General features: G+C 35.4%; 2 protein-coding genes across 17 annotated transcripts in view; one reads left to right on the top strand and one right to left on the bottom strand.

Moving 5' to 3' along the window:
• The window catches only part of FBXO8 (F-box protein 8), a 46,377-nt gene extending 44,303 nt beyond the window's left edge, over positions 1 to 2,074 (bottom strand). The window contains exon 1 of the mRNA XM_026017535.2: positions 1,936 to 2,074. The gene's annotated coding sequence lies outside the window, so the exon portion shown is untranslated. The remainder of the gene's footprint in view (positions 1 to 1,935) is intronic.
• On the top strand, positions 1,879 to 26,389 carry CEP44 (centrosomal protein 44). 16 transcript variants are annotated; one of them, XM_072719656.1, is made up of 13 exons: positions 2,196 to 2,855; positions 4,264 to 4,580; positions 5,243 to 5,274; positions 10,812 to 10,948; positions 13,494 to 13,641; positions 14,989 to 15,135; positions 15,480 to 15,599; positions 16,489 to 16,659; positions 17,613 to 17,819; positions 18,438 to 18,513; positions 22,583 to 22,704; positions 22,961 to 22,998; positions 23,779 to 26,389. In XM_072719656.1, the coding sequence occupies exons 4-13, from the start codon at positions 10,860 to 10,862 to the stop codon at positions 23,819 to 23,821; spliced, it is 1,161 nt and encodes a 386-aa protein (XP_072575757.1). In that variant the 5' UTR covers positions 2,196 to 2,855; positions 4,264 to 4,580; positions 5,243 to 5,274; positions 10,812 to 10,859; the 3' UTR covers positions 23,822 to 26,389. The 16 variants fall into 16 exon arrangements, with proteins under 16 accessions (XP_072575762.1, XP_072575757.1, XP_025873315.2 ...); XM_026017532.2 differs by having other exon boundaries at positions 2,434 to 2,855; positions 4,264 to 4,372; XM_072719658.1 differs by having other exon boundaries at positions 2,444 to 2,752; positions 4,264 to 4,372.
• Positions 26,390 to 27,457: the final 1,068 nt, after the last annotated feature.

Here is a 27,457-nt window from a genome sequence, read left to right as displayed (position 1 = left end):
TGCTGAAAAACAGACCTAAAAACACACTTTGAAGATATCCCTCTCCCATCTTTATTTGATCTCACAACAACATAGACCTCCACAGACTTGCGTTCTTTCTATACTAGAAAAGCATTACCTCTAGCTTTTCCTAATCTCTTTTCTCCTTAAGAGCTACCTTTGCTCATGTTTGTTTTGATATGTCAACCATATAAAATGGCAATGGGTAAGGAATACACCATCTCCAGTTGTGATATGCTCTGCTCATGTAGACCCTAAAAACACAAAATGTACATCATCCCTCATGAGGCAGAATTTCCCAGGAAAAATCTCTAGATTTATTAGATTTATCTTTAGATAATTAGTAGGGAAAAAAAGACCAAAAAATGAAAATAGCTGTTTTCAAAGAGAGATAATGCTTGCAAATTTATTTCTTTACAAGTTGACATTTTCCCTTGTCTGACTACACTTCTTTTGGATGCATTTTTTTGCTGTTATTCCTATCTAGTCACTCTTAAAAGTTATCAGCCAGGCTGGGTTAGGTGGTCTTGAGGATAGACCTCAAAGATCCTTGCATCCTGGGCTTCATGCCCTTATATAAATCCTCTCCACACTGACTTTTCGTTGGATTTACTACTAATAAATGTCACTAATGGTGAGATATCACTTCTGAGATTAGGTTATAAAACACTATTGACAGTCTTGGGTACTCTCTATTCAATTGCTCATCCAGTGGGAAAGCAGCTACCATATTGTGGGACAAGCCCATGTGGTGGAGAATCTAGGCCTATCAATCACTTGGAAGCAGATCCTCCTAGCGTCAGTGAAGCCTTCAGATGAGATCACAGTCGAACTGTAGGTTGACTACAAACTCATGAAACACCTTGAGTCAGAGGCTCTCTACTAAGCTTTAACTAAATTTCTAACCCACAGAAACTGTGAGATAATAAGCCATGTTAATTTTTTTAAGCTGCTAAATTCTGGAGTAATTTGTTACCCAGCAATAGATATCTAATACAGTATCTCATCATACAAATTATCAAAATAATTGGCAAAAAAAAAATGGAAGTTTCCTATTCAACTTGAAAAACAATAACATAATTTCTTCATTCTCAGATCTGCTCAATTTTGTACGCCATTTTCTTAAAAATATGGTCTCAAAAATATGGTTACCATACCGCAAATATTAAAAGGGGAGGAGTAAAGCTGAAACGAAAAACATAAATCAGTTTCACTTTGTAGTAATAAAAATCATGATACATTGATTTGGAGGGAAGCATCTAGGATCCTTGAAAAATAAAAATTCAACTTGTTAAATAGACTCAGTTGTTTAATGACTAACTGCTTACATAACCTAAAAATAAAAACAAAAAAAACTTCAATGAGGATTGGGACTAACTTATGTAGTTTCATGTAATAATATTCAATCGGAACACCCGCCATGGAAGAGAGTAGAGACCAGTCACAAAGAAAACAGACAAATTAAGAACCTGCCAAATTTGTGACATTTGAAGCACCGGGCAAAGCCATCATGATCTTAAGTAAAAGTGTTTGCATTCGTTATCACTGAAAAGTAAGCAAAGAACCGAAAACTGCATATGCATCAAGAAAACACTCTATTTGAAAAGCAGCACTTGGGCTTGAAAAGAGTAATCTTTGCCATGTCTCGGCTTTATTTCATAGCGAGGCTGGGACACCCCCTGGGGTCCCAAGTTAACCTATACTCCAGTGGCCTAGAAACATAAGAACACACCCACTCCCGCCTCCTGGCACAGACTCCACATTTTAACAAGCCGCCGCAGCTGTCACTCAAAATGCTCTGCGCTGCCATTGGCCCCAAAGTCTTGCTGGTTGGCAAGTTTCTGCCAACTGGCAAGCACCGGTTGTCTTTATTTCCGAGAAGAAAAGTAAAAGTATGCAGAAGAAGAGAGGCAAGAGCTCTGAGATATTTTGTACCTGAGCGACCTGCGATCCCCACCGCCGCCGCGACGAATCGGCCTCTGGGCGGGGGCTTTGAGTCAAAAAAGAAAATGGCTCAGCCAGGAACTGATGCCCAGGCCATGGAGAAGCCGGTTCAGACTTTACTCGTTCCCGCCGGTGGAGCTAACAGCAGCGAGAATGCCAAAAGCAGCACAGGATCCCCCTGAACTCCGCGCACCTCAAGCTGCAGCAGGCAGAGCTGCCGACCGTCCGACTTTTTGACGTTTCCTATTGTTGCCGGAAGTGACGTTAGGGTTCTGAGCCTTAGAGAAGCCGCGTTTTTGTTCCCGGTATTTACGATTCGCTATAGATCCCCCGTTTCTCACTTCGTCCCCCGAGCTCCTCTAAGCACTAACATCAGGCAAACGTTTAATCTGCAACTTGGGATCGGGCTGGCCGTTGAAAAGCGCCTCGGCAGAGCCAGCGCCCTCAGGGGTCTGGACAAACGTGGTGTGGAATCTGCAGCGAGGAATCGTGAAGCACCGAGGAGCCGGCAGCTTTGAAGGTTTTGCCGCGGCGCGCGGCGGGCTTCCACCCACTGTTGAAATACAAACGGTCGACGCGAGCCCCGGGCCGCCGCCGCTCCTCGCTGCTGTAGGCTGGGCGCGGGTGGCTCGCTCCGGTCGCCTATGCGGCCTCCCCCTGTCCCTGCTGAGCGGGGCGGGAGGCCTTCGGGGCCGTCTTCCGTGCTCGGCGGCTGCTGGGGAGGCCGGCGACAGCGCGCCCCGGGTTATGCAGGGGAAGCCTCCCTCTGCTGCCCTTCCCGAAACGGCGGGCGGGAGCGAATGACCAGGTGTGCCTTCTCGTCCTTTTAAATCGAACGGAGGGAGGGGAGTCGTAGAAGTGCCCCGCCTGTAGACTCAACCTGTGTGGCCTGCCTTAGGATAAAGAGCCAGGTAGGGGGAATCGTGGCAGCCAGCTCGGTTTAGGGTTAGGGTGGGCGAGTTAGGGGCTGATTCCTTCCGTGGGAAGCTCTGAGCTCAGGAAAGATCAGCCTCCTCTGAGATGCGGACTGGAAGGAAGAGGTGAAAAGCTGAGAGTTTCCCTTGCTTGCGTTTCCCTGGGTTTTCTGTATTTCTCCATCTTCTAGACAATTTAGTTTTTTATTCATTTTTATTTTTATTATTTATTTATTTATTTTACCTCTCTAAGGGGGAAAAAAAAATCAGTCTTGGGCATTTTGATTCCGAAATTATGGGTACCCAAGACTATTGTCCTAAAGCGACCCACAAATATTTTACATTCGTGAGCACTTTGTATGTGAACATGGCAAGCCTACTGAGCTCTGTGCTCGACCCGCGCCCTCTTTGTGTTTCTCCCAATATTCTCGGTGTTTTTCCTTTTCCAGACCTTTCTGCGTATCTCTTAGACCAGTGTTTCCCCGAGTATCTTTTGCGAAAATTTCGTAAGCTTAATTTTACCTCCTATTTTTGATAACGAGTTTTTTGTGTTATTTTGTTTTTTTGTTTGTTTTTGTTTTGTTTTGTTTTGTTTTTGGATAAAATCTAGTATTGTAAGATATGTCACAAACTCTTAGCCGTGGACCGTAAGCATTAAAGTCCGTGTACCTGCTTCATTCTGAACAAAAATCACTCTGAGTTCAATGGCATTCCATGGGGAGGCATCATTTGGGAACTCTGACTGCAAGGAGACTGAGCTAGATTAAAAATCATAAACTGCTATTGTATTCCGTTTTCACGGCGTCTCCCCCAGTAGTATATATATATATATATTTTAAAAGATTTATTTATTTATGATAGAGAGGCAGGCAGAGACACAGGAGGAGGGAGAAGCAGGCTCCATGCAGGGAGCCGGAGGCGGGACTCGATCCCAGGTCTCCAGGATCGCGCCCTGAGCCAAAGGCAGGCACTAAACCACTGAACCACCCAGGGATCCCTGCATCTCCCCCAATAAAAGTAGTTAGGCAGATCTGACTTGTGGAGAGACCTCTCCGGAGGATGCTAGGAAGCAATATTGAGTACACCTTAATGGTTGGAATCTATGCTACAAATAGTTCTTCTCTTCATTTCTTTTGATAAGGGTTATACAGTGAAAACATTAATCAAGCTTAAAAAAATTACAAGTTATTTTTCATTTCTGCAGGTACTGTGCTAATAAAATGCACGTAACTTGTAGATGGGCTTCCTTTAATACCTTAATTTTAGTATTTTTCAGTTTTGTAATATATTTAGCAAAGTCTTTCATGAAAATGTAGAACAGTAGCTGTCATTTTTTGTATGATACTCACTTTTATCCCTTTTTTTTTTTTTATCCTGTTTTATTACTTATCTCCTTCACCTGCAGATTCAACCTGTACTTGTATCTTACCCTTCTTCAAAATATTTGTTCTGCTGATATGGAAGAGGATGTGTTCCAAGGACATACTTTGTTGTCAGAAATTCCATTATCAGAGGTAGAAATCTGAGACATTGACATATGTTCCAGGACTTCAGAGGAAGGAAAGATACCACAAAGTATTAAACAAAATTACATGTATTAGAAGCATGGAATATACATTTGAAAGAATTAAAGGAAATCTGTGGAGAGATACACAATTTATATAAAAGTTATAGAATGCCTTAGATGGAAAAGGTACCCCTAGAAGAATCATATTAAGATAGGTAGGTCTGGAACGTAATACAATACTATATTGGCTAGTGGCAGTACCTAATAATATATATATTTTTTTGCAGTTACAACCAGATTAGTTCCCACTTCATCTCCCAGGGAAGTAAGGCTGGTCTTGGGAAGCCCTCTCTTACTGTTTCCCTATGTCCATCTATCACCTAGTCATCCTAAAAGGTGTTAAATAAGGTCTATTTTCTTGGCCAGTATTTTGTATAATGTGATTTCAGAATCACTCCCTCTTTTTCTAGTTATCTTCCATTTGGCAGTACCTGAAATTCCTTCTGCCTAAAAAATGTAAATATTTAGAAGTAATTGATTAACTGAAAAATACTAAAATCCATGCATGTTTATAAATTATATTCAATAACCTGTTCTTTGCCATATCCCTAAAGGAGAACAGTCTTGGAACAGGAAGATACTGTGTTCCTAAAAAGGGGGGAAAGCAGCATTGAGTGGCTAGGGGCTCAAAATAGAAAGCCTACTAAATTTAGGATTTTGCAAATTGCTGATCTTATTAATACAGAGAAAGTATGTAAGGAGATGTTTTGTATCCTGGACAACTGCTGGAATGTTGACTGGGGGAAGATTATACTAACTCTACTTTACCTGATTCCTGAATTGTTCTGTTTTTAATGTCTATGACTTCATTTTAAAGGAGCTTCATTCCCAGAGGATTTGTTATTCAAGGTATTGTTATATATTTTCCTTCTATGGAGTGTCCATACATTTAAAAATAGATATTTTTAAGTGTGTTACTGAGCTTTGCCTTACTGCTTGATTAGACTTACAGTTTAGAAGCCTTTTAGCTTTTTCTAACAAAGATTCTTTTTTTAAAAAAATATTTTATTTATTTATTAATGAGATACACACAGAGAAAGTCAGAGACATAGACAGTTGGAGAAGCAAGCTCCATGCAGAGAGCCCGATGTGGGACTTGATCCCAGCACTCCGGGACCATACCCTGAACCAAAAGCAGACGCCCAACTGCTGAGCCACCCAGGCGTCCCACTAACAAAGATTCTTTCTTATCATTTATTTGCCTATCAATATTTATTATATGAACCTCTTTTGGGAATAATCTTTGAGAATCAGATTGAAAACTCTACACATGGGATCCCTGGGTGGCGCAGTGGTTTGGCGCTTGCCTTTGGCCCAGGGCGCGATCCTGGAGACCCGGGATCGAATCCCACATCAGGCTCCCGGTGCATGGAGCCTGCTTCTCCCTCTGCCTGTGTCTCTGCCTCTCTCTCTCTCTCTCTCTCTGTGACTATCATAGGTGAATGGAAATTAAAAAAAAAAAAAAAGAAAACTCTACACATTGCAATGAGTCATTTAAAAATACAGTTCCATGGTATTTTCTTCGGTATTTACAAAAATGAACTCATTTAAAATCTCAAATATTTTTCCTGTCTTTTGGTGCACATATACATACACATACTGTTTCATAGATGTATTCTCTAGAATCATATTGCTGTTTCATAGGCCCTGTATATGTCAGACTTAATGGATATCACCCTAAAATTTTCTGTAAAGTAGTTGTACTAATTTACCCTTCCAGAGCATTGTGTGAGTTTCAGATGTTCTATAGATTCACATTTTGGATTTACTTTGGAATTTCCTAATGATAAATAAGATTGAATGTCTTTTCACTATTTACTCTTTTAGAAAGTTCCTGTTCAGTTCTCTTTCCCATTTTCTATCGTCTTTCTTTTTCTTATTGCTTTGAAGGAGATTCTTTACATATTCTAGATATGAATCCTTTTGCTGGTTTAATACATCCACAACATACTTTTCTCTCAGTGGTTTATCTTTCCACTCTCTTGAAGATGTCTTTTGATGAAGAGAGTTGCTAATTTTAATGTGGTCCATTCATAAGGTAAAAAATCTTTCTCTACCTGAAGATCAAAGATACTCTCCTCTATGATCTCCAGCAAGCCTGGTTGTCTTGCATTTTATGTTTAGATCTTCAACAAACCTGGAATTAATTTGGTAAAAGATGTGAGGTACTATTCACATCAAGGGATCAAGATTTATTTACTCTATCTGGATATTAAGTTGACACAGTACCATTTATTGAAAAAGACCATCCTTTCTCCAGGGCTACTCAACATCAACTTTGTCATAAATCTAGTGTCAATATATGCATGGTTTTTTTGTGAACTCTTCTGTTCCATTGTTCTGTTTGTGCATAATTTCACTGATTCTAAATGTTACATTTATGTATGGGTCTTTTGGTGTTTTTTGTTTTTTTGTTTTTTTTTTTTTTTTTGAGAGAGAAGAGAATGCATTGGATTTATGGATCAATTTATTGAGTCTTCTAATCATTAAACAAGTTGTATACTTTTCTATTTAGGGCTTCTTTAATAAGTCTAAAAGTTTTAGGATTTTTTTGTTTTGAGATCTTATACATCTTTTATAGATTTATTCACACACTCATGATACTTTTTTTTTAATTTTTTTAATTTTTATTTATTTATGATAGTCACAGAGAGAGAAAGAGAGAGAGGCAGAGACATAGGCAGAGGGAGAAGCAGGCTCCATGCACTGGGAGCCCGATGTGGGATTCGATCCCAGGTCTCCAGGATTGAGCCCTGGGCCAAAGGCAGACGCCAAACCGCTACACCACCCAGGGATCCCCACTCATGATACTTTTGAGGCTACTTGATTTATACAGGAAAATTTGTTTTAAAAATCATATAATTACTTGATACAGAGAAATACAACTAGTTCTTATGTATTGGCCTTCTACCTAGCAACCTTGCTAAATTCACTTATTTCTTTTGGATTCTTGTACACAATTATGTCATCTGTGAATAGGTACAATTTTATTTCTTCTTTTTTAGTCTTTATTACTTTTATTTCTTCTTCTTGCATTTTTGTACTATGACTCTCTTACAATGTTAAAGAGAAATGAGAGGAAACAAGATTCATTCCTAGTCTCAGAAAGAAAGCTTCCAATATTTCACCATGAAGTATGACATTTGCAGTAGGGTTTATTGTCTTGTTTTTGTTTGTTTTTGTAGATATTCTTTATCAAATGCAGACAGTTCCCTTCTATTTCTAATATCCTCTAAGAATTATATCACAAAGGAATGTTGAATTTTATGAAATGTATTAAAATGATTGCATTTTATCCTTTATATGTTAATGTATTGAATTATAGTGATTCAGTTTTTGTTTTGCTTATACTTTGGATTATAATCCAATAGTATTAATTTTGTCATTCAGATAGTTTCACCTTTGACTATTGGGAACTGTTTCATTTGTTTCCTGTGTCCTAATGACATAATCCCATCCCTTTGGGATTGGTTTGTTTTTTGTATGCTTTCTCATTTTCTGGAGCTATGTAATACTTCAGGCTCATCTTGTATATTTTCTGTGCCAGTCTTAGAATTTACCATTTCTCCAAGGAGTCGTGTCCTTTTTTTGGAGAACAACATTACACACTAAGATCTGAATACGAAGTGTGCTCTTTACTGCTGGGGTGTTGTTGCTTTTAATCACTTTCAGCTGGCAGAGAAAGGACATATGCATTTATAGACAGCTAGTATACCCGTATCGAGAGGTACTTCAGTATATAATTATCTGTATCTATATTAAGCTGAACATGAAGTTCATTCTGGATGTGTCTAACTCTGATTAGACAGGCATGGCTCATTCTAGTCTGCTCTCCTTACTAATCTATAAACTACCACCCTAGCAGTAAGAAACCTGTCTCCTACGATCTACTTACTTAATTGTTCAATTCCAGGGTGAATGCATAGAAGTATCAATGAATTCATAAATACATGGGAAACAACTTTATAAACTAGGGTACAGTGTTTTTATATGCAAGTGATTTTGTCTTTAGCCTTACAGGCTCCACTCATTTCCGGTAGTTACTTAGCACCTTTTCCACCTATCCACTTCTATGAGGTTGTTTCACACATTGGTAATACAGATTCTCTTGTCACAGTCTGCATTCTGTCTTGGGGTTTACCAACTTATAAATGTTTTTTTAAAGGTTACAAACATCAGGGTTCTCTGTGCTATACAGTTTTACAGGTTTTGACAAACACATACTGTCATATGTCTACCATCACAGTATCATACAGAATACTTTCACTAGCCTAAAAATTTCCCCTACATTTACTTATTCAACCCTCTCTTCTCCTTCCCTCTGAGCCCTTGTGTAACCACCTTTCATCTCTCTTGTTTTTACTGTCACTATAGTTTTGCCTTTTCCAGAATGTCATATAATTAAAATCATACAGTATGTAGCCTTTTCAGACTGATTTCTTTCACTTAGGAAGATGCAGTAAGATCCATCAGTGTCTTTTTGTCACTGCTCATTTCCTTATTTCTGACTAAATATGCTGTTGTGTGAAGATACCACATTTGTTTTCATCCATTCACCTATTGAAGGACATTTCGGTTGCTTTCACATTTTGGTGATTATGAATAGATCTGCTATAAACATTCAAATGCAGGATGTAATATGTACATACTTTTTCAGTTCGATTTGGCTAATACCTTGTTAGCATGATTGCTAATTTTAAGACTGTTTAGCTTTGTATCTGCTAAACTGTCCTCCAAAACAACTATACCATTTATATTTCTTCCAGGAATAAATAAGAATTCCTTTTGTTCCATATTCTCATATAAGCATTTGGTATCATCAATTTTTTGGATTCTAGCCATTATAATAGGTGTGTAGCAGTGTCTCTCTTTTAATTTGCAGTTACTTAATGATATGTAATACTGAGCATCTTATATGCTTGTCATCTGTATGTCTTCTTTGGTGAGATGAATATTCAGATATTTTGCCTATTTTTTAATTGGCTGGGGTTTTTCTTCTTATTCTTATAAGAGTTCTTTGTATATTTTGGAAACAAGTATTTTATTTACTATGTGTTTTGGAAATATTCTCTCCCAGTCTGTAAACTATCTTTTCATTCTCTTAACAATGCCTTTGTAGAAAAGAAATTTTAAATTTTAATGATGTACAACTCACCATTTTTTAAAAAGTTATTGATTGTGCTCTGATATAATCTAAAAACTCATTGCTAAACCTGGGGAAGCAGAGAGGTAGTTGCCTAGCTGAACAAAGTATGTGGGAGGGGGTAAGGGAGGGAGGAAAAGTAAAAATCTAGGGTTTAGCAGCTCCTTTCTTTCATGGACTTTCAAATAATCATCCTTATTTCAACCCCCTTGGCCTTACCCCTTAGCCTTTCAAAAGCATTAGGGGCCTTCGTTTCTAAACCTATCTTGGCGCTGGTAGTTTCCTCCTAAATGGGCAGACAGGATTAGCCTGTCTCTGCTCTGCTAGGTTGGTTTTCACTTATTCATCTGCTTTCCATCTTCCAAGATTTTGTTGATACTTCTTCTATCATGTGGAATCCCCTCTAATTCATTTTGCCCTGGTGAGTATATGTGGTTTTTAATCATTTACTTTCATTTTAGTGATGTTTAAACAAAAGAGATAAAGATAACATATACTTTTTTTTTTCTTGACCAGGAGGCATTTAGCCATTTTATTTTATTTATTTTTTAATAATAAATTTATTTTTTATTGGTGTTCAATTTGCCAACATACAGAATAACACCCAGTGCTCATCCCGTCAGGTGCCCCCCTCAGTGCCCGTCACCCATTCACCCCCATCCCCCGCCCTCCTCCCCTCCACCACCCCTAGTTCGTTTCTCAGAGTTAGGAGTCTTTATGTTCTGTCTCCCATCATATTTTACCAGCCAATTCCTAATTTTTTTAACTCAATTTTTACTTTCTAAGCAAAACATCTTATAGATAACTATGAGTTCAAAGCCCTGGGAATAATGACTAAATCTGTAATAAATTCCTTTGTCTCCATTTTTTACTGATTTTATTATGTAACCTTTATAAGCATCTAAAATAGTCACTGATGGAGATTATTTCAGGTTGATGTCTCTTCCCAAATGGTACTTTGTTCAAAATAAAGTATTTGGTAGAGTACCATGAGACACTTTGTAAGAATATGAATATAAGGCAAACTTATTTTTTTGTAAGGAAAAAAAGTATTTGGGGGAAAAGCTTATCTTCTATTTGGGAATATACTGTATATAGACGATAGTACTGGACCAGTAGGAAAGATAATTTAGCGGAAAATACCTAGGATAAAATAAATATAGTAAGTCCCTATAAGAGATGTGAACAAAATAGAGAAGATTCAGAAATAGACTTAACCAGTGTTTTATGGATTTATTTTTAGGTGAAAAATTAGATTATTGAAAGCTGGAGTTGAATGTAATGTTGAATAATGGCAACAGGTGACTTAAAAAGAAGCTTACGGAACCTAGAACAAGTGCTTCGCATGCTAAATTATCCTCAAGAGGTGGATTGTGTAGGGTAAGCTATGTATCAAACTTACTTGTGTTCTTTTTGATAATGATTTGAGGTAAGATTTGACCTAAAGACAGGTTTTACTTGGGTCAGTTTAAAATTTTTCCTTGAAATGATGAAAATATTTTAGAAAGCAGAGGATTATAGGAGTTTTGTTTTTTTTCAAATATGGGTCAATGAAAAATTCTAACAGATTTAAAACACCTTTTAGAAGTAGAACCACAATATATATCCATATAAGGTATGGTTTCTGTACAGTTTTTAAACTCATAAAAGTATGATGGATCTAATTATATAATTGGCTGTCCTCTCACATTCAGTTAGACGGTATTTTTAATTTCGAAAATTCTAGTTAATGGATTTCTTATGACAACTTACACCATGCACAAAGCTTGTTATTAAGCTAACTCATTTAATAGACCCCACTTGAACCTTTCAGTGTAGTTTTCACTTTCCAACTATGACTTACTTGCTTTTGTAGAATGTAGTGACATGCATTTCTCTATATTCATGCTATTCTAATATGGTACTCTTGTCATCTACCCCTTAATATTTCCTTTTTCTTCTTACCTGGGATTATCAATTAAAAGTATTCCCCACTAGAATATAAACTATAGACTGGTACTTTGTTTTGTCCACTGCAGTATCCCCGCATCTAGAGTTATGCCTGGCACGTGTTAGTAGCTAACTAGACACTTATTTATTCATTGAGTGAAATGTCAAGGGACAAGTCCATATTAGGTATATGTTCTAGTAGTAGAGTAAAACTTGGTTAAAACAGTAAAAAAAGAGAATCCGGAAGTAATGTGCTTTACTTATAAGAGTGGATGGACAGTAAGGAGAGCTAACCCCAAGAGATAACTGCAGATGAAAGGATAGTGAGGACAGGGGGTGGAAGCTGAAGTCTAATGGCTGATTCCAGGCCTTCTTTGTGAGAAGCAGAAGGTTCCCACAGCACATACCAATCCAATCCTGCTTCATTAAAACAAGGAAATCTCTATTTTCTAGTCTTGCTGGGACTTAACCAGTCCAAATAGCCATGTTTTCTTCTTACTACTTGGAGCATCATTTTAAGATACATTCTGGATGGAAATACTTGGAAAATATACTGATTATTCTCATATCTTTTGAGCATGGCATTTGAGCTTTGATTTTCTGATGTGGGAGTATCATTAAGAACACTAATATTTGGACTATTTCACAACATAGTAACTCTTCTGGGTCTGTTGAAATATATAATGCTACTTGCTGCTAATTCAGATTACTCCGCTCACCCACATACGCACTCCCCCCACACATATTTTGATTCCTTCTATTACTTATCCATTTTTAAACTTTTTCTCAGCATCTGCTGTTTCTGTCTCTGTTCCAGTTTATAAGAGCTGTTTTATTACTATTTCTAATCAAAGCCCTTTAAAAACTAGATAACCAAGATTTTTGAATTAAAACAAGAAGTATTAAACGTAGACCAGGCTGTCTTCTAGTCCTAATGTGCATAAAATGGACAGATTTTTCTGTTCAAAAGTATTGTTTTTATATGTTCTGTTTTGAACTAATAAACAAGGTTGTCAGATCAGTTTTCTCATTGGGTAGAATATTATTGTACCCATAAATGTAAAAGAAATAATGTGTTTTGTCCTGAAAAATAAAATTTTATCATTATACACTTGTTCTCTGCCTTTTTAAAAAATTTTGAGTAAGGATGGAGAAATTTACGTATGTCTTGTATTTTGTGGAAAATAAATGTTTTCTGTAAGTACATTTTTACTTTGGTTGAACACATAACTGGCTAATTGAACAAATACCTCCTTGCTTTGTTGTGAGAGAATCGGTGAAGATACTTCAATTGAGAAAACAAGGTTCATATGTGTAGACAAATAGAAAACAGTACAAGACCGAGCTAAGGCATTAGACACTGAATGCTCTGAGACTCAGTTCTTCGAAACATCAGTATGGATCAGAACGTTGAAGATGGCTTCCTAGAAGGCTTGAGATTTGTCAAATAATTCATAAGAGCAAATAACAGGCAGAAAAGAATGATACCTTTTTAGACTGGAGAAATTAGCATAATCTATTACGGCACAGATATAAGTGGTAGATTGCAAACTGATCAACCCTGTTATAGCAGATGCCTTTTCCAGCCCTGTTTTTCTCTCTGTAACATAGAATTCATAATATTTTACCTTTGCAGGTTTATTATAAAGAGCAAATGAAGTACTAAAACAAGTGTTTGCAAAACTATAATGTGTACTTGAGCACTATAAGGTGGTACATTTAATTAGAGAAAATGGACTGATTAAGTAAAGCTGAACTTTGCAAACTCAAATACTGTAGGGAATAGACTGTACTATTACTAAAGATCTAAATGTTTAATAACTTATGTCATAGTAATTTGGCTATACTGAGAGTAGGGGATAGAATCTAAAGGGTTTTGTGTATCTCCTAATTATTTGGATTAATTTATAAATTATTGACACCATATTTTATATTTCTTAATCTAACTTTGTGAAATTATGTTCATTAAATATCTTTTCTTTTTTCTCCTGAACAGTTTGGTAAAGGGAGATACAGCAGCATCTTTGCCCATCATCAGCTATTCCCTTACCTCATATTCACCTTATATAGCAGAACTTTTGATGGAATCCAACATAGAGCTCATAGCGAAGAATGACTTGCGTTTTGTAGATACTGTCTATAAGGTATTTTTGAGTTTATGAATTATTTCAGGAGTCATTGGATGATTTAAGGGTTTTATAATAATCCCTTAAATATATGTGCAACCCATATTTTCAAATGCATTTCTCATTTGGATGCAGTCCCTATTAGAATCAAGATATAATTTAAGTTTCCTTTATGTTTTATAATCTAATAAGTGGCAGTTGGTAAACATTTGTCATTGGTTACCATTTGCTCTTTTTATATCAAATGTTAGTAAAATTTGGCATATTGGCAGAAGTTAGAAATGTGACTATTGAGTGAGGTTTGTGGTTTGTGAGGTTTATGATTAATTTAGTTATTTGTAAGAGGGAACTACAGCTTTGAGATTTTATGTTTGTTGAGGTCTGGGACCATGTGTTTTTTTTTTTTTTTTTTTTAAGATTTTATTTATTCATGACAGACAAAGAGAAAGAGATAGGCAGAGACATAGGCAGAGGGAGAAGAGAGAGAGAGAGAGAGAGAGAGAGGCAGAGACATAGGCAGAGGGAGAAGCAGGCTGCAAGCAGAGAGCCCGATATGGGACTTGATCCCAGGACCCTGAGCCAAAGGCGGACGCTCAACCGCTTGAGCCACCCAGGCTTCCTAGGACCATGTCTTATATGTACTCTAGTATCTACCTTTGTACTGTATGTATACTGAACTTAATCTCATGATTAGAAAAATACCTTCAGATTACCATTAATTTTTACTCACTGGTTTTCTCACTGTTGTTAAAATAAAACCCATTTATCAAATCAATTTATTTTTTTTAAGTAGTGAGTTGCATTTGAAAAAAATGGGACCTATTATGTGCAGAGTCTATGTCTCATCTTCCCTATCTTTGCCTCTAACCCCAGCAAGCTTCTATGCAAACCTAAAAGGCACTTCTAAAAAATCCTAGGGTTCTGTAATGTAAGCTTTGAAAATTGCTGATCTAGTTGATCTATTTCTCTCACTTTACAAATGAGACATTGAAACTCAGGCCTACTAACTTGTCTAAGAAGTCATGTGCTAGAAGAATTAAATTATTTTTCTGACATCTGGTATGGTATTTATTATCTAGTAAGTTAAGGAGGTTTTTAGTACCAATGAAGATATTTGAACTTTCTGATCATGGGCTATATTTTTTCATCTCCCTGGACAGCCATCTATTCTCTGCTACTTCCTAGCTACCTGTTTTCTCTGCGAATACCTCTCCTACCTGGTCATGACTCACACCACCCTAATAAATCTCTTTAGTACCCTTAATCCAATGGCTTGATCCTCCCTTCTCCTCTCAGGGATGGTTTTACATTCCTGATCAGATGGCCATTTATCATTTTGGATTTTGATTTATTCCCTTTTTACAGCTTCTTCGTGATCAATTTAATTATAAACCAATCTTGACAAAAAAGCAGTTTCTCCAATGTGGATTTGCAGAATGGAAAATCCAAATTATTTGTGATATTTTGAATTGTGTGATGAAAAAGCACAAGGAATTAAGTAGTCTTGAGAAGGTAATTTTATTAATTCATTTTAACTTATTCCAAGTGGCCCAGTATTTTAATGTATAAAGTCAATCCCCTAGATAGCAAACTAACACAGAAGTACAATTATTGAAATGTTCACACCTGATGTTTCCTTTTAGTACTGGTCACTTGTTTTTAAGCATCCGTGACTTTGAACTACTAGTCCTAAGCTAACAGTTCAAACATTTCCTCACTTCTTAGTTTTCAAAAGACCTGTCTCATCAGATACTTATTATTTGGCCATATTTCATATATGAAAATTTAAATATAATTTAAATATGTCAGCTTTCACATGAAATTAGTCTTAATACTTTTTTTTTTTTTTTTTTAAGATTCCATCACAACAAAGAAAGAAAATCAGTTCTGTTAAGTCAGAACCTTTAAGCACTGAGAAGACATCTACAGAATCTGTTGGCATGGACAGCACTGGCAGGTTTATAACTTCAGGAAAGGTAGGAAAATTGAAAGAAAATGTTTCAGTGTTAAGAATTATCTAATTATGGAACATGTCAAATGTTTATAAAAGTACCCATTGCTGGGGTGCCTGGATGGCTCAGTCAGTTAAGTGTCTGCCTTCTGCTTGAGTCATGATCCCAAGGTTCTGTCATCAAGCCCCACATTGGACTCCCTGCTCAGTGAGGAGCCTACTTCTCCCTTGCCCTCTACCTGCTGCTCCCCTGCTTGTGTGCATGCGCTCTCTCTCTGTTAAATTAAAAAAAAAAAAAAAAAATTCAAGTACCCTTTCTCACTATCAGCAGTTTATCAACCCCTCCTTAATTGTATTTTAAAAGTACTATAACCACTTTTCCAACATCTTTCCCCCAAATCTGAAACAATGAGTCAAATCTCAGACATCATTGAAATAGGTATTTCAATTTTTTTAGTACATAATTCTCTAAAAATCATGACCACAATTTCATCATTACACAAAATAATATAAATGATATAAATAACAGTTTAATCAATAGTGTTTGACATATACCTTAATATATTGTTTCAACTTTTGTAAATGTTGGGGCTCCTGGGTGGCTCAGTTGGTTAAGTATCTGCCTTCAGCTCACGTCATGATCTCAGGGTCCTGGGATCAAGCCCTGAGTCGGGTTCTCTACTCATGGGAAGCCTGCTTCTCCCTCTCTTCCCTGCTCATGGTCTCGCTCTCTCGCTCTCTCTCCCCTCTTTCTCAAGTAAATCAACAAAATCTTTTTTAAAACATTTAAAAATAAACTTTTGTAATACTTAAAAGGAAGATGGATATTTATTCTGCAAAATTACTACGTGTATGTTTAAAATAATTATATGAGAAAACTATTAATGCATCTCTGATGTATTTTTTCTGTGCAGAAAAAAGCTGTGGTGATCCGTCACCTGTATAATGAAGATGGCCTTAACATTCCCGAAGATACAATAAGTACCGTAACAGATGTTAGAGAAGCATTTGATGTATGTGACTTAAAGACTACTGAAATAAAGGTTCCTGAAGTAAAGTTCCTTGAAATCAAGTCTGAACAACAAGTAAGAATTTGGACTTCTTTAGCTGATGCCAGTATTTACTTTGATGGACATAATTACTTAAGCATCTAAGCTTTGGAATGTCTCTAAGCTTTCAAATTATTAACCATGACACAACACCTTTGTTACCATTATTTAAGAGTAAATAAGTCTACTGTATATGACTCCACAGATATTTCCTACTTATGTTTAGGGTACTGGGCCAGGTGTTATGGGTAAGGCAAAGATGAATAAGAGATAGTACTTTGCTTCAGGGAATTTATAGTCTGGCAAGAGATAGAGATGGTACTACTCTGTACCATGTGGGTTCTCTACTATCTATCTCCTTCATTTTCCTTTTTGGGCCCTTGGGTCCTTTTCTCTCACTTTCTGAATACCTTTCCCGTTATTTCATTGCCACAGACCCTATTATATAGCATCTAATCCATACTGCTCCTGCTAAACTTGTCTTTCTTCTGTATCTGGTAACTTCTGTATATCATGGTATACAAGTTGTCCTTTATAAAATCTACCACATGGTCATTAAACTTATTTCCCATGTATAGCAAACTGAACAGTCTCAATGCACTGTCATTTTTTCGCCACTCCCTCTTAGCTTTGTGCTAAGGGCTATTACAAAAGCTAGTTAGTGACAGTTTTATCATACCACCAGGTATTCTTCCAAGAGCTTTATGCAAATTAATTTAATTCTCACAGGAACCCCATTAAGTAGATACTGGTTTTTGTGAGTTTTTTTTTTTTGTATATACAAGGAAATTGAGACATCAGGGTTATACACCTCAGATGAGGTAATTTCACTGCCCAAGCATCTTGCCTCCAGATCACACTCAACTCTCATGCTATACTGCCTGCTGTAACTATTGAAACAACACAGTGCAGTGAAAATGGGGATATGTTGATTTTTAAAGGAATTTCAGTTTGTGTAATATGATTTTTAACCTTTCTATTCATTTTAGGATATTAGAATTAATCCTGAGATTACTGCACTACAGACAATGCTTACTGAATGCCAAGAAAAGCTTCAGAAACTGGCTTTGGTAGAGAGTAGATTAGAATCTTTGGAAGAAAAAATGAAAGGAAAAGTGATGGTAAATGAAAAAACCTGGACTAATCTTCTAAGTCGTGTCACTCTTCTTGAAACAGAAATGCTGCTGTCTAAAAAGGTATTTTCTTTACTTAATATTTATAGGATGTCTCAGATATAATCAAGTTTTTATTCATTGTTAAGTGTACATTTTAGAAAAGTTAATTAAGAGACTATTAAGATAGTGGGAAAATGTTTAGTTGAAATGAGGTCCTATTTAGATATAACCCATTTTGTTGTTGCTGTTACAGTTAGTGTTTTTCTTTTTTATCAAATACAATAATCTGGAAAACTGTAGGTTCAGCTTTTAGAGCTTTTAATCCTCAAAGCATTTAAAATAAGGTAGGATTGTTTGACTTTTATGAGAAGTTTAAAATTATATTTCTTTAGCACAAATGGCCTCCTAGTTTTACAAGGAAAAGAGAGAAAAATGGACAGGAAAAATTAAATTATGACTTCCTTTTTCACTCATTTACTTTGATCAAATTTCATAGAAACAGTTAACTAAATTTGCCACAGCCTTGTCAAATCTAAGAAGTCTTTTTTTTTTTTTTTTTTTTTACTTAGGATTTCCATTTCGGGTTCAGTTAAAAATGTTTAAACATTCATCATATCGTCTTTTTATTTTATGCTTAGCAGAATATAAAAGGAGAACATTTTCTTTTCCTTTTATTCTAAATAAAATCTGTTATTTCAGAATAATGAATATATAGACTTCAGTGAACTGAATGAAGACTACGAATCTAGTAATGGCATAGATATTCTGAATCCTGGTAAGTTCTAATGTAATGGCAATGGTATTGGTGGTATGGTAAGGAGTTTTCATGAGGATGATTTATATTGATATTTGATAATATTCCCAAGCCTTATTTTTTAGAAACTGCAGAACTCCTGGAACAAAGACAGTATTGAATTTACAGACGGCTGAAGTCAAGGATTGCTAAAAAAGCCAGCTTACCTATCTTACATGACATAGTGGTTTGGGCAGTAAATTTATTAGACTACACATTTCTGTTTTGATAAAATGTTTCCTCTTTGCATTTATCATTCATTCATTTATTTAGCAAATTCCAAAGCTCAACTCTGAGATCCTTGAGATCAAGATCCTTACCTTATGTGCTGTCTAGCAGACAGAAATTAGGTCTGTATTTCTATCTCCAATATCTGAATATAGAGCTCAATTTTTTTTATATAGTGAAAGAATATTGAATCCCTGCTATTTGCAAAACTTTGCCTTTTCCAACTTTGCTTTTGCATGTTCATGCTTATAATTTTACTAACATGATTACATAGCATACCTTTAAGCCATTTAGTTAACACATATACAAGTTTAAACCACTGTGCTGTGACTTTGATGAGTACACAGGCCACCATCTGAAATGGGTTAGATTATAAATTCAGAAACTTTATAATCTGACCATGACCAATTAGAAGAATCAAGTTTATATATAAATCCTTACATTTATACCTTATATGTACATGCAACATGGAAGCAGAGTTTTATCTCACTTGGAAGAGCAATAATTCAATCTGATTTTAGGATTATGTTAAGTTAGGAATGGTTTTTGTGACTTTTATCAGAAATAGTGTTTCCATGGGGAGCTGTAAGGTGACTTGGTGTCTTGGTAAAAATCAGTGAGAAGAGGCTTTTTTATTATAAGGCTTGGGTTTATGCTGAGTCATTTTGGTGACAGTTTAAAGAAGTGAGGGTTCTTCCAGTTTGAGTGCTATCAGGAAGCAGGAACTGTTTGATTAATAATAATGAAAAAGCTGAAATTTTCAGTGGGAAAGAAGAAGCACTCATGTTATTTGGGAGACAATATACTTGGTCATTTGTGTGTTACTGCTTACATGGTGTCCTTGTTTATAATCATACATGACAGAGTAGTCCTTTTTTTGTTTCATCAAGGTAATGAAGTGACGGTATGTGATGTTGATTTTCTATGAAATTATATTCAGTAGAGGATACAGTGAGGATACTCAGGCTCTCTCTGTTTTTGCTTTGATATTTTTGTGGCTTTTTCCTCCCAAGAAAAGTGTCAATCAAGTTATGGTATCACAAAATTGTTGTTCCAGTATAAACTAGAAGGAAGGGTACATGTGGGCATATAAAGGAAATTGAAGCAGAAGAGTAGAAAGACAAAAACATGGAGTTATGGGAGTCATAAAGATTTTAGCAAAGCTGATAGGATCGGATTTGTTTTATTAGTCATCTTAAAGCAGAATAGTGATTCATTATAGGAATGTAACACAGGGACAGTAATTTGTAGAGTCAGTGATTTTATTTCAGAATAGTGAGAGTGTCTACTAAGGCTATAATAGTGAGGATAAGGAGGAAGAGTTTTTTTTAGCTGTTAGGCCTTGATTACTGACAGAAGTGGTAAAGGAGAGGGAAAAAGTCAACACTGACCACTTGTGTTTGACTTGTGTGACTGGATACATAATCATTACTCTTTAATAAAATAGAGAATTAAGGAAAAAGTTTGGGAAAAAATAGTTTACTTTTGAAAATCTCAAATTATGTATGAAATACTTAGGCAACATATCTGGAAATCAGTTGGACATAAATTTTTCTTGATTGGGAAGTACTGGCTTACAAATTTCAGGTTTCCATGCTATCAGAAAGAAGAGCATTACTGTGAAACCTTTCATAAGCCTAAGTGGTATAAAGCAAATAAGCAATTACCATTGATTCATAAGAAAACTGGGGGCATTCCTAGACCCAAAAAATAACTTTTCTTAGGCTTTTCTGATACCTAAGGACACATCTTGCTAACAGATGCATAATTGTGATAAAGCACAGTTGCTTACAGAAACAGTTCAAAGCTGTGGCGCCCTGGTGCTCAGATGCTGAGTATAACTGCCAGGGAAGGAGTTTGGCAGGGCTACTCTCACTACTCAGGGTGTGTGATGCCTCTTTAATGACTTGCTACAAAACAAGCGCTGAACGCTATTTTCATTTTTCATCTTTATTCATAAAAGTCAACATCCTCCTTGATTTCTTTTGGTTAGTAAAAACAGATACTAATGTGGGTCTTTTGTAAAAGACAAGTGGCATAATGTGAACTTGGGAGATACCTGTACAGTTAAATGGCAAAGGACCTAACTAGTTCTCTTAATGCAGTAAGGTCATAATTCTCCAAAGTTGGCAGTGAAAGATTGAGGGCCATGCGGAGAGAGTTGGCTAGGAAATCTTGATCTTAGAGATCCCCTGTCTTCACAGAGATCTGTTAGTGGTGACTCTGAAGTTCCAAAACAATGGCCTTAGCACACTCTCATAGCACAGCTAAGAAGCCATTATGTTTAAATGAGGAAGATGATACCAATAGCTCAGGAAAGCAATAGGAAAAATTGTCACAGAAAGTAATACACACTTAACTGATCTGGCTATTAAATATGACCTGTGTTTAGTACATGCCTCATTCTGTAATCTCTGTAATGCCCTGTGTGGCTCTTCGAATTGCCACTCTAGCCTGCCTAATACCAGCATTTTCCCATCATGAAGTACACCCTTGAGGCTAGATAGATCCCTCCAATCTAGGCCCCAGAAGGCAGAATCTAGAGAGCCATTCCTTTACCTTCCATTCACCTTTCATTCTGTCTTCCCACTCTTTATTTCCTGTCCTAGGACTCCCCGCCCCCCTCCGCAATTTTTGAACAGCATAATTCAATACTTTCAAAGGACACTTCTATTCATAGAAAATAACTCAGGAGTGGGGAATGGTAGATATAGTTCCTTCTTAGTTTCAAGTTATTCCTTGAAATCATCTACTGCCAACAGCTCCTGCTAAAAGACCTGGGTTGAGCTAACCCTAACCTAACCTAATTGTACAACCCTAACCTTCAGGGTTGTACAATGTGATTTTGATTGAACTGGATCGAAAGTAGACACCTAATCCAGGGAATATCAAACCAAAAGGTGTTGAGCCAGATCATTTTCTCTCCCTTGGGAATTTGGTATTAGGATACTAAGTTAGTCAAATGATGTTGAGCCTGGGCTGAGCTGGCCATTTTGTTCAGACTCATGCTGATAAGTAAGCAGAGGAATGGAGTAAATAGGTAAGAGAAGTAGACAAAAGAGACTCGCTCCATGTGAGATGAAAGTAAGTCTTTCTAGTTGTTTCAGTCCTCAGGTAGCAGTACTATTTCCCTAATTGAGGTTGTCTATCTAGGTTTACAGTAAAACAGTCCTCATGTAAACCAGTTTAAATGGGTGTCTAATTTTTTTTTTTTTTGGCCTCAATTTTGAAGCTACCTGTATCTTGGTTATAAAACATAGGGCTTATGGAATTGATTTAATAGCAGCTTGTCTTATCTGTGATGTTTTATAATTGATTTAGTTGTAAAGATTTACCATCATTTTGTTGAATAAATGGTATCATCATACTGGAAGTAGAAAGTTGTTCAGTTCTTTAGAAAAAAATATCTGTAAACCCTGAATTTTAAGCATTGTTTTTTCCATACACTTTAACTTAGGATAGAATATTTCTTAATTTTTAAAAAGTATAGTCAGTGTTACTTAACTAACCAAGTGGTGGTATAGTTACCACCACTTTAAGAAAATATACTCGAGTCACTTAAAAATTGTGAACTTGCCTATTTATTCAATTGATTTGCTATGATAAACATAATAGTACCTTTTGTAACTTTTGCTGGCCTATTTTTAACATCTAGATCTCTATGTCTAGGTTGTTATCTTAAAAGAATAGTAAAAATATATCTGGGTCTGTACTATTAGCCACTTCATATTAAAATGTCTGTTTTTCTTCCATTTATACATAAAATATTTAGATGACTCCACTGTGAAAGGAAAAGATAACCTAAAAATTAATTTCCCCACAGACAGAGAAAGCAAAGAGAGGCAAACAAGTATTCCTCTTTCCTCTGGCTATAGTACTGTGTCATCAGATTCAACTCCCAGAACCTCAACTACTAGTTACTGTGGTTTGAAAGAGAATTCAGAGGTAAGAAAAACTGGCAACTGCTTAGATGATTTCCTTTCTAAGGTCAGGAGAACAAGCAAGCATTAGATTTAGTTGTATATGCCATTGGCAAGAAAAATAGTGCAACTGTAAATCTTAATCTCTCGTTAAAATTCTTTATGATAAGTAAATAGTACTTTATGCAATGTTTTAGAGTGGGTTTTATATGTTCGTGGTCCATCTTTGATGATGGTTTACTTTGAAAAATCACCTAAATTTGTTGCTTTTTAAATTAAAGGAAACAACAATCCAGAAAATGGAAAGGATGAAAAAAATGTAAGTAACAGAAAGGGGCAACAGAAATTCATTTCTCTATAGGGAATTGTATTGGATTACAGTATATATAGAAAGTGCATATGTGTTTCAAACCTTAAAGGTCTCTCAATCAGGTGTGGAATTTCCTTCAGGACTCCAGTGGATAATAAATCCACCTACAGTTATGTGTTTGTGAGATGAGTCACTGTTTTGGTTTCCAACAAGTGATGTAAAACATTGTTAATGGAATTAATTGTGGGATTAAACAGTGCAGAGATATTTTTGGTTGAAAGTTAATCAAGAGTCTTATCTACTTTTGATAACTGTTTAGGGAAATAATAAATAATATTTGTAGGTGGAGAGTTTGGAAACATTTTAAGTATTGTTAAAGTATTGCCAGCCTTTCAGACAGTATTGGTAAAGTAATACTAAAAATGATACTTGTATCTTGTACAGATGTGAAGCTATAAATGGTTATTAAAGAACACTTAAAAGGAAATATGAAATGAACTTGTATTAGATTATGCACCCCACTACTTTAACTGTATTGCTTTGAAAATTAATAAGCACTAAAATAACTTATGCTTTAAAAATTAAAGACTCATAATTGACTTTGGTTGCTGTTTCTTCTTTCTGACCATAGTATATCCTTAATTTATTATGTATCCATACATAAGAAAAATACTGAGATTTATTTTAGGTTCAAAAGCATAATTTCAGCCACTTAAATCCTATGCCTTATTAGGATTTTTTTTTTTTTTTTTTTTTTTTGCTTAATGTTATTTACTTCTTATATTTCAGGTTTGAAGAAACTGCAGAGTTACTGAAATGTCCAAATCATTAATTCTAGAATTTTCTACAGGAACTTCTCTAGGACTTTGGCTACTGTACATGTTGTATATTTTAAGAATTCTCTATAAATTTTAATATGCTGCAATATTTTTATGAAGAATTTGAATTCCATTTGGCATATGAGTTTTTTCCAGTATTGAATAAATACTTATTTTTATGCTATGATTACACTTCTTTACTCTATTTTACTTTTCTAAGGAAAACCTATGTGCCAATATATTTCTTTTACAGAGTGAAGTCATTACAGCACTGTATTTTTGTGTTGACATTTGTTGGCAGTGTGCTAAGTAATATGTTTTTTAAAGTACAGGCTTGTGGACTATGGTTTACATCCTGTTGGAAACATTCCAATTGGGACTTGTGTATTGTACCCATGAGGCTCTCATGCATACCATCTTGCCGTCTGTACTGACTAATATGTTGTAATGAAAAGTTAAAAATCCTCATTGAAAATTAAATAAAAATGTGATTTTATGTTTAACCAAAAAGCAGTAATACATTTTCAGTTAACAGTGAAAGAGTGAAGGTATGATTCTCTTTTTGTATTTGGAAACTGGTCAGAAAGTTCATCATGAAAAATGTGTTGAGTATTTTAGTGCTCTATTCCATAACACATTTTAAGACCAGCAGCACAGACACAGATGGTGGCCATCCAGTATTACAAGATACACAGTATGGTTTTTTGTTTTCTTTTAAGTGATGGGAAGTTCTATTTTTTCTAGAGAGGAAAGGTCTTAGATGAACTTAAATCAAGAGAAAAATGAAATTCACTTTAAATTACCAAATGCATTACTAGACAAATGATCTTTTTTTAACTTTATACATAAAAAATGTAATAATAGCCCTGGTTAATCTTTAAGAAAATTGATTCCATTATTTGGAAGGAAAATGGAATATTTTTTCTTTATTATTATTTAGATCATCTGATTGTATTTTATTTATTCTTTGTTTATATTCTATAAGTGTATTTTGATATTTGTCACATGGAACAGTTAAAATTCTGTGTAGAAATAACTAAAGAAAACATTTTTTAGTATTCTGTTTGGTTATTAGACTTTAAAGCTTATGAGTTTTTAAAGTCAAAACTACAAGTTTAAATTTAGTACAATTTCAGTAAATATTTATAGAATTAATGAACCAAATCAGATTTTTTTAATTATGAAAAATTTTAAAAATCAAGATAATACAGCTATTAATGGAAAAACTAGTAACTTTTAAAAATATCAGTACCAGCATGGAATTATAGCACCACCTTGTGGTTCATATGCCAATGTTTTACCTTTTATTAAAACAAGTGATTCCCAACAAAAATGATATTTTCTCTTTGGAAAAACTCAATTAAAAAAAAAACACGTTTCCTGTGCAACACAGAAAAAATAAGTCTCCTTTTCTCTGTCTCTTTCTTCTGTCCCTCTTTTCCATATATAGCATACATACACAGTTGACCCTGTACAGCACAGGTATGAATGGTGCAGAACTGCCCAGGTCTAGTTTTAACATGGATTTTTTACAGTACAGTACTATAAATGTATTTTTTTCTCCCTTATGATTTTCTTATAACATTTCCTTTTCTCTAGTTTACTTTATTGTAAGAATACAGTATGTAGTATATATAACATTAAAAAGATGCTGTTATATCATCTTTTATGTTTTTAGAAAGGATTCTGGTCAACAGTAGGCTACTAGTTACGTTTTTGGGGAATTCAAAGTTATTTGCAGGATTTGACTGCATGGAGGGTAGACTTCCTGACACCTGTGTTCAGCGGTCAACTGTACATACAATTAGATGATTTGACATTTCTTTAGTCCTAATTTACATATAGTATGCAAAATATAAGTAGCTGTTGAAAATATGGTAAAAGATGTCTTATCAACTGGAAATTTGGAATCCACTTTTTATAGTATTTTTATTTAACAACTTTAAACAAGAACTAATAAAATCAACTCATACACTATGTTTACTTACAAAGAATCTCTACACTACCCTGACAGCATAATCTTTGCAGAAAACAAAACTAACTTGACTTTGAAGTTACTGAATAATAGCCAAATTATTTATTAACTCTTTTAGAAATAGTAGAAAAATTTTTAAAGTTTTCTCTCAGATAATTTGGTAAGTAGCTTGTAACCTTAAACCACTTTTTTAACATGAGAGTCTTGAGAAAGTAAGAGAGGAGAATCTTAGAGAGATTCCTTGGAGCTACATTATTAAACCTTTAATGGGAATTTTCACTAACTCCATTCCATTAATTCTCCCATAACCCGGATAAAAGGCATTTATTATACTGCCAACAAAGTCATCTGCAGCTTGTGCTGCCCTACCTGTACTATACTCTGTGAGTAGGCCTGGATAAAGCTTGTATTGGAATGCTAAAAATATGTGTAAAGTAAAATACTACTTAGAACAGACTCAAGTAACATCAACAATGTGAAAATCCCAGGCAAAGATATAAGGAGTTGGAGAAAAATAGTTCTATGTTTTGTCCTAGAATTTTTAATATAATGTACATGGAATAAATATATTCACTAAAAAATAAAACTTAAAGACTTTGGAACTGCATTTTATACCATTCATTACTCACAGCTTTATATAATTGACAGGCTCTTGGGGAAACATTAAAAATTAAAGGACCTTGTCAGTTTTACAAACTACAACACTTTTGGAGCTCAAGTAACATTATAGATTTAATTTTTACTTTTTAACAATCCCCAGGTCCATCTGTCCTCTTTCTTTCAAGCTGAAAGTTGTAGAGAAGGTAAAGAGGTAGAGGAGTGTGAAACTTTAAAGTTCAGCTACAAAATTAAAACTTTAATTGTGTCACTTGAGTTTTAATGTTTTAGTGAACGTGGTAGGTTCCTTACACTACTCAGAATGAAAGCAGCTAGAAAACCAGCACTGACAGCAGTAGCAACATGCATATTATTTGGGAGTGGTGGTGGTGAAAGTTTCTATTTTATAATGATTTTTATTATAGCTAATAGTTGTAGGAATGGGGACCGTTATTTTTCTCTGAAGCCAACTAAAAATTACTCAGAAAATTCTAATTTGATTTTTTTTAAAAAAGGGTTTCAAATGCAAAATGTTCAACTCAACATTTTAAAACTAAAAACAGAAGGCTTAAGCATCCCAAATGTATAAATTATTTGAATTTTATATTATGGATGGGTGGTAAGAAAAGGAAAAGCAGAGAATCACAATACTAATTACCCAAAAAAGTTGAACAGTGGGATGTAGAGAGATGGGAGATATGAGTATTGTGTAATAAATCCTAATTTGTAGGTCCAATCATTCACTTTCCTGAAGTTGATAAGTTGGTATGTACTACTTGGACAACATTCAACTTATGAAATCATTGGATATAGCTCTTCAATCTCTTTGATGTTGAAATCCTAAAAGAGCCTAGTGAATAGGCACTAGAATTATTCTTTTTTATTTTATTTCTTTATTCATGAGAGACACATGAGAGAGAGAGAGAGGAGAGAGAGAATGGCAGAGACACAGGCAGAGGGAGAAACAGGCTCCATATAAGGAGCCTGATGTGGGACTCGACCCCGGGACTCGATCCCGGTACTCCAGGATCTCTCCCTGGGCCGAAGGCAGGCGCTAAACCACTGAGCCACCGGGGAT

Source organism: Vulpes vulpes, chromosome 9 (assembly GCF_048418805.1).
Source record: "Vulpes vulpes isolate BD-2025 chromosome 9, VulVul3, whole genome shotgun sequence".
Classification (NCBI taxonomy): domain Eukaryota; kingdom Metazoa; phylum Chordata; class Mammalia; order Carnivora; family Canidae; genus Vulpes; species Vulpes vulpes.
This window is presented reverse-complemented; position numbering and strand designations above follow the sequence as displayed.

Excerpts from the sequence above, each read along its gene's own strand:
- CEP44 (XM_072719661.1), top strand. The coding sequence starts at position 10,860 with ATGGCAACAGGTGACTTAAAAAGAAGCTTACGGAACCTAGAACAAGTG. Across the intron at positions 13,642-14,988 it reads TTGTAGATACTGTCTATAAG|CTTCTTCGTGATCAATTTAA; the intron begins GTATTTTTGAGT and ends CCCTTTTTACAG. Across the intron at positions 18,514-22,582 it reads CATAGATATTCTGAATCCTG|ACAGAGAAAGCAAAGAGAGG; the intron begins GTAAGTTCTAAT and ends ATTTCCCCACAG.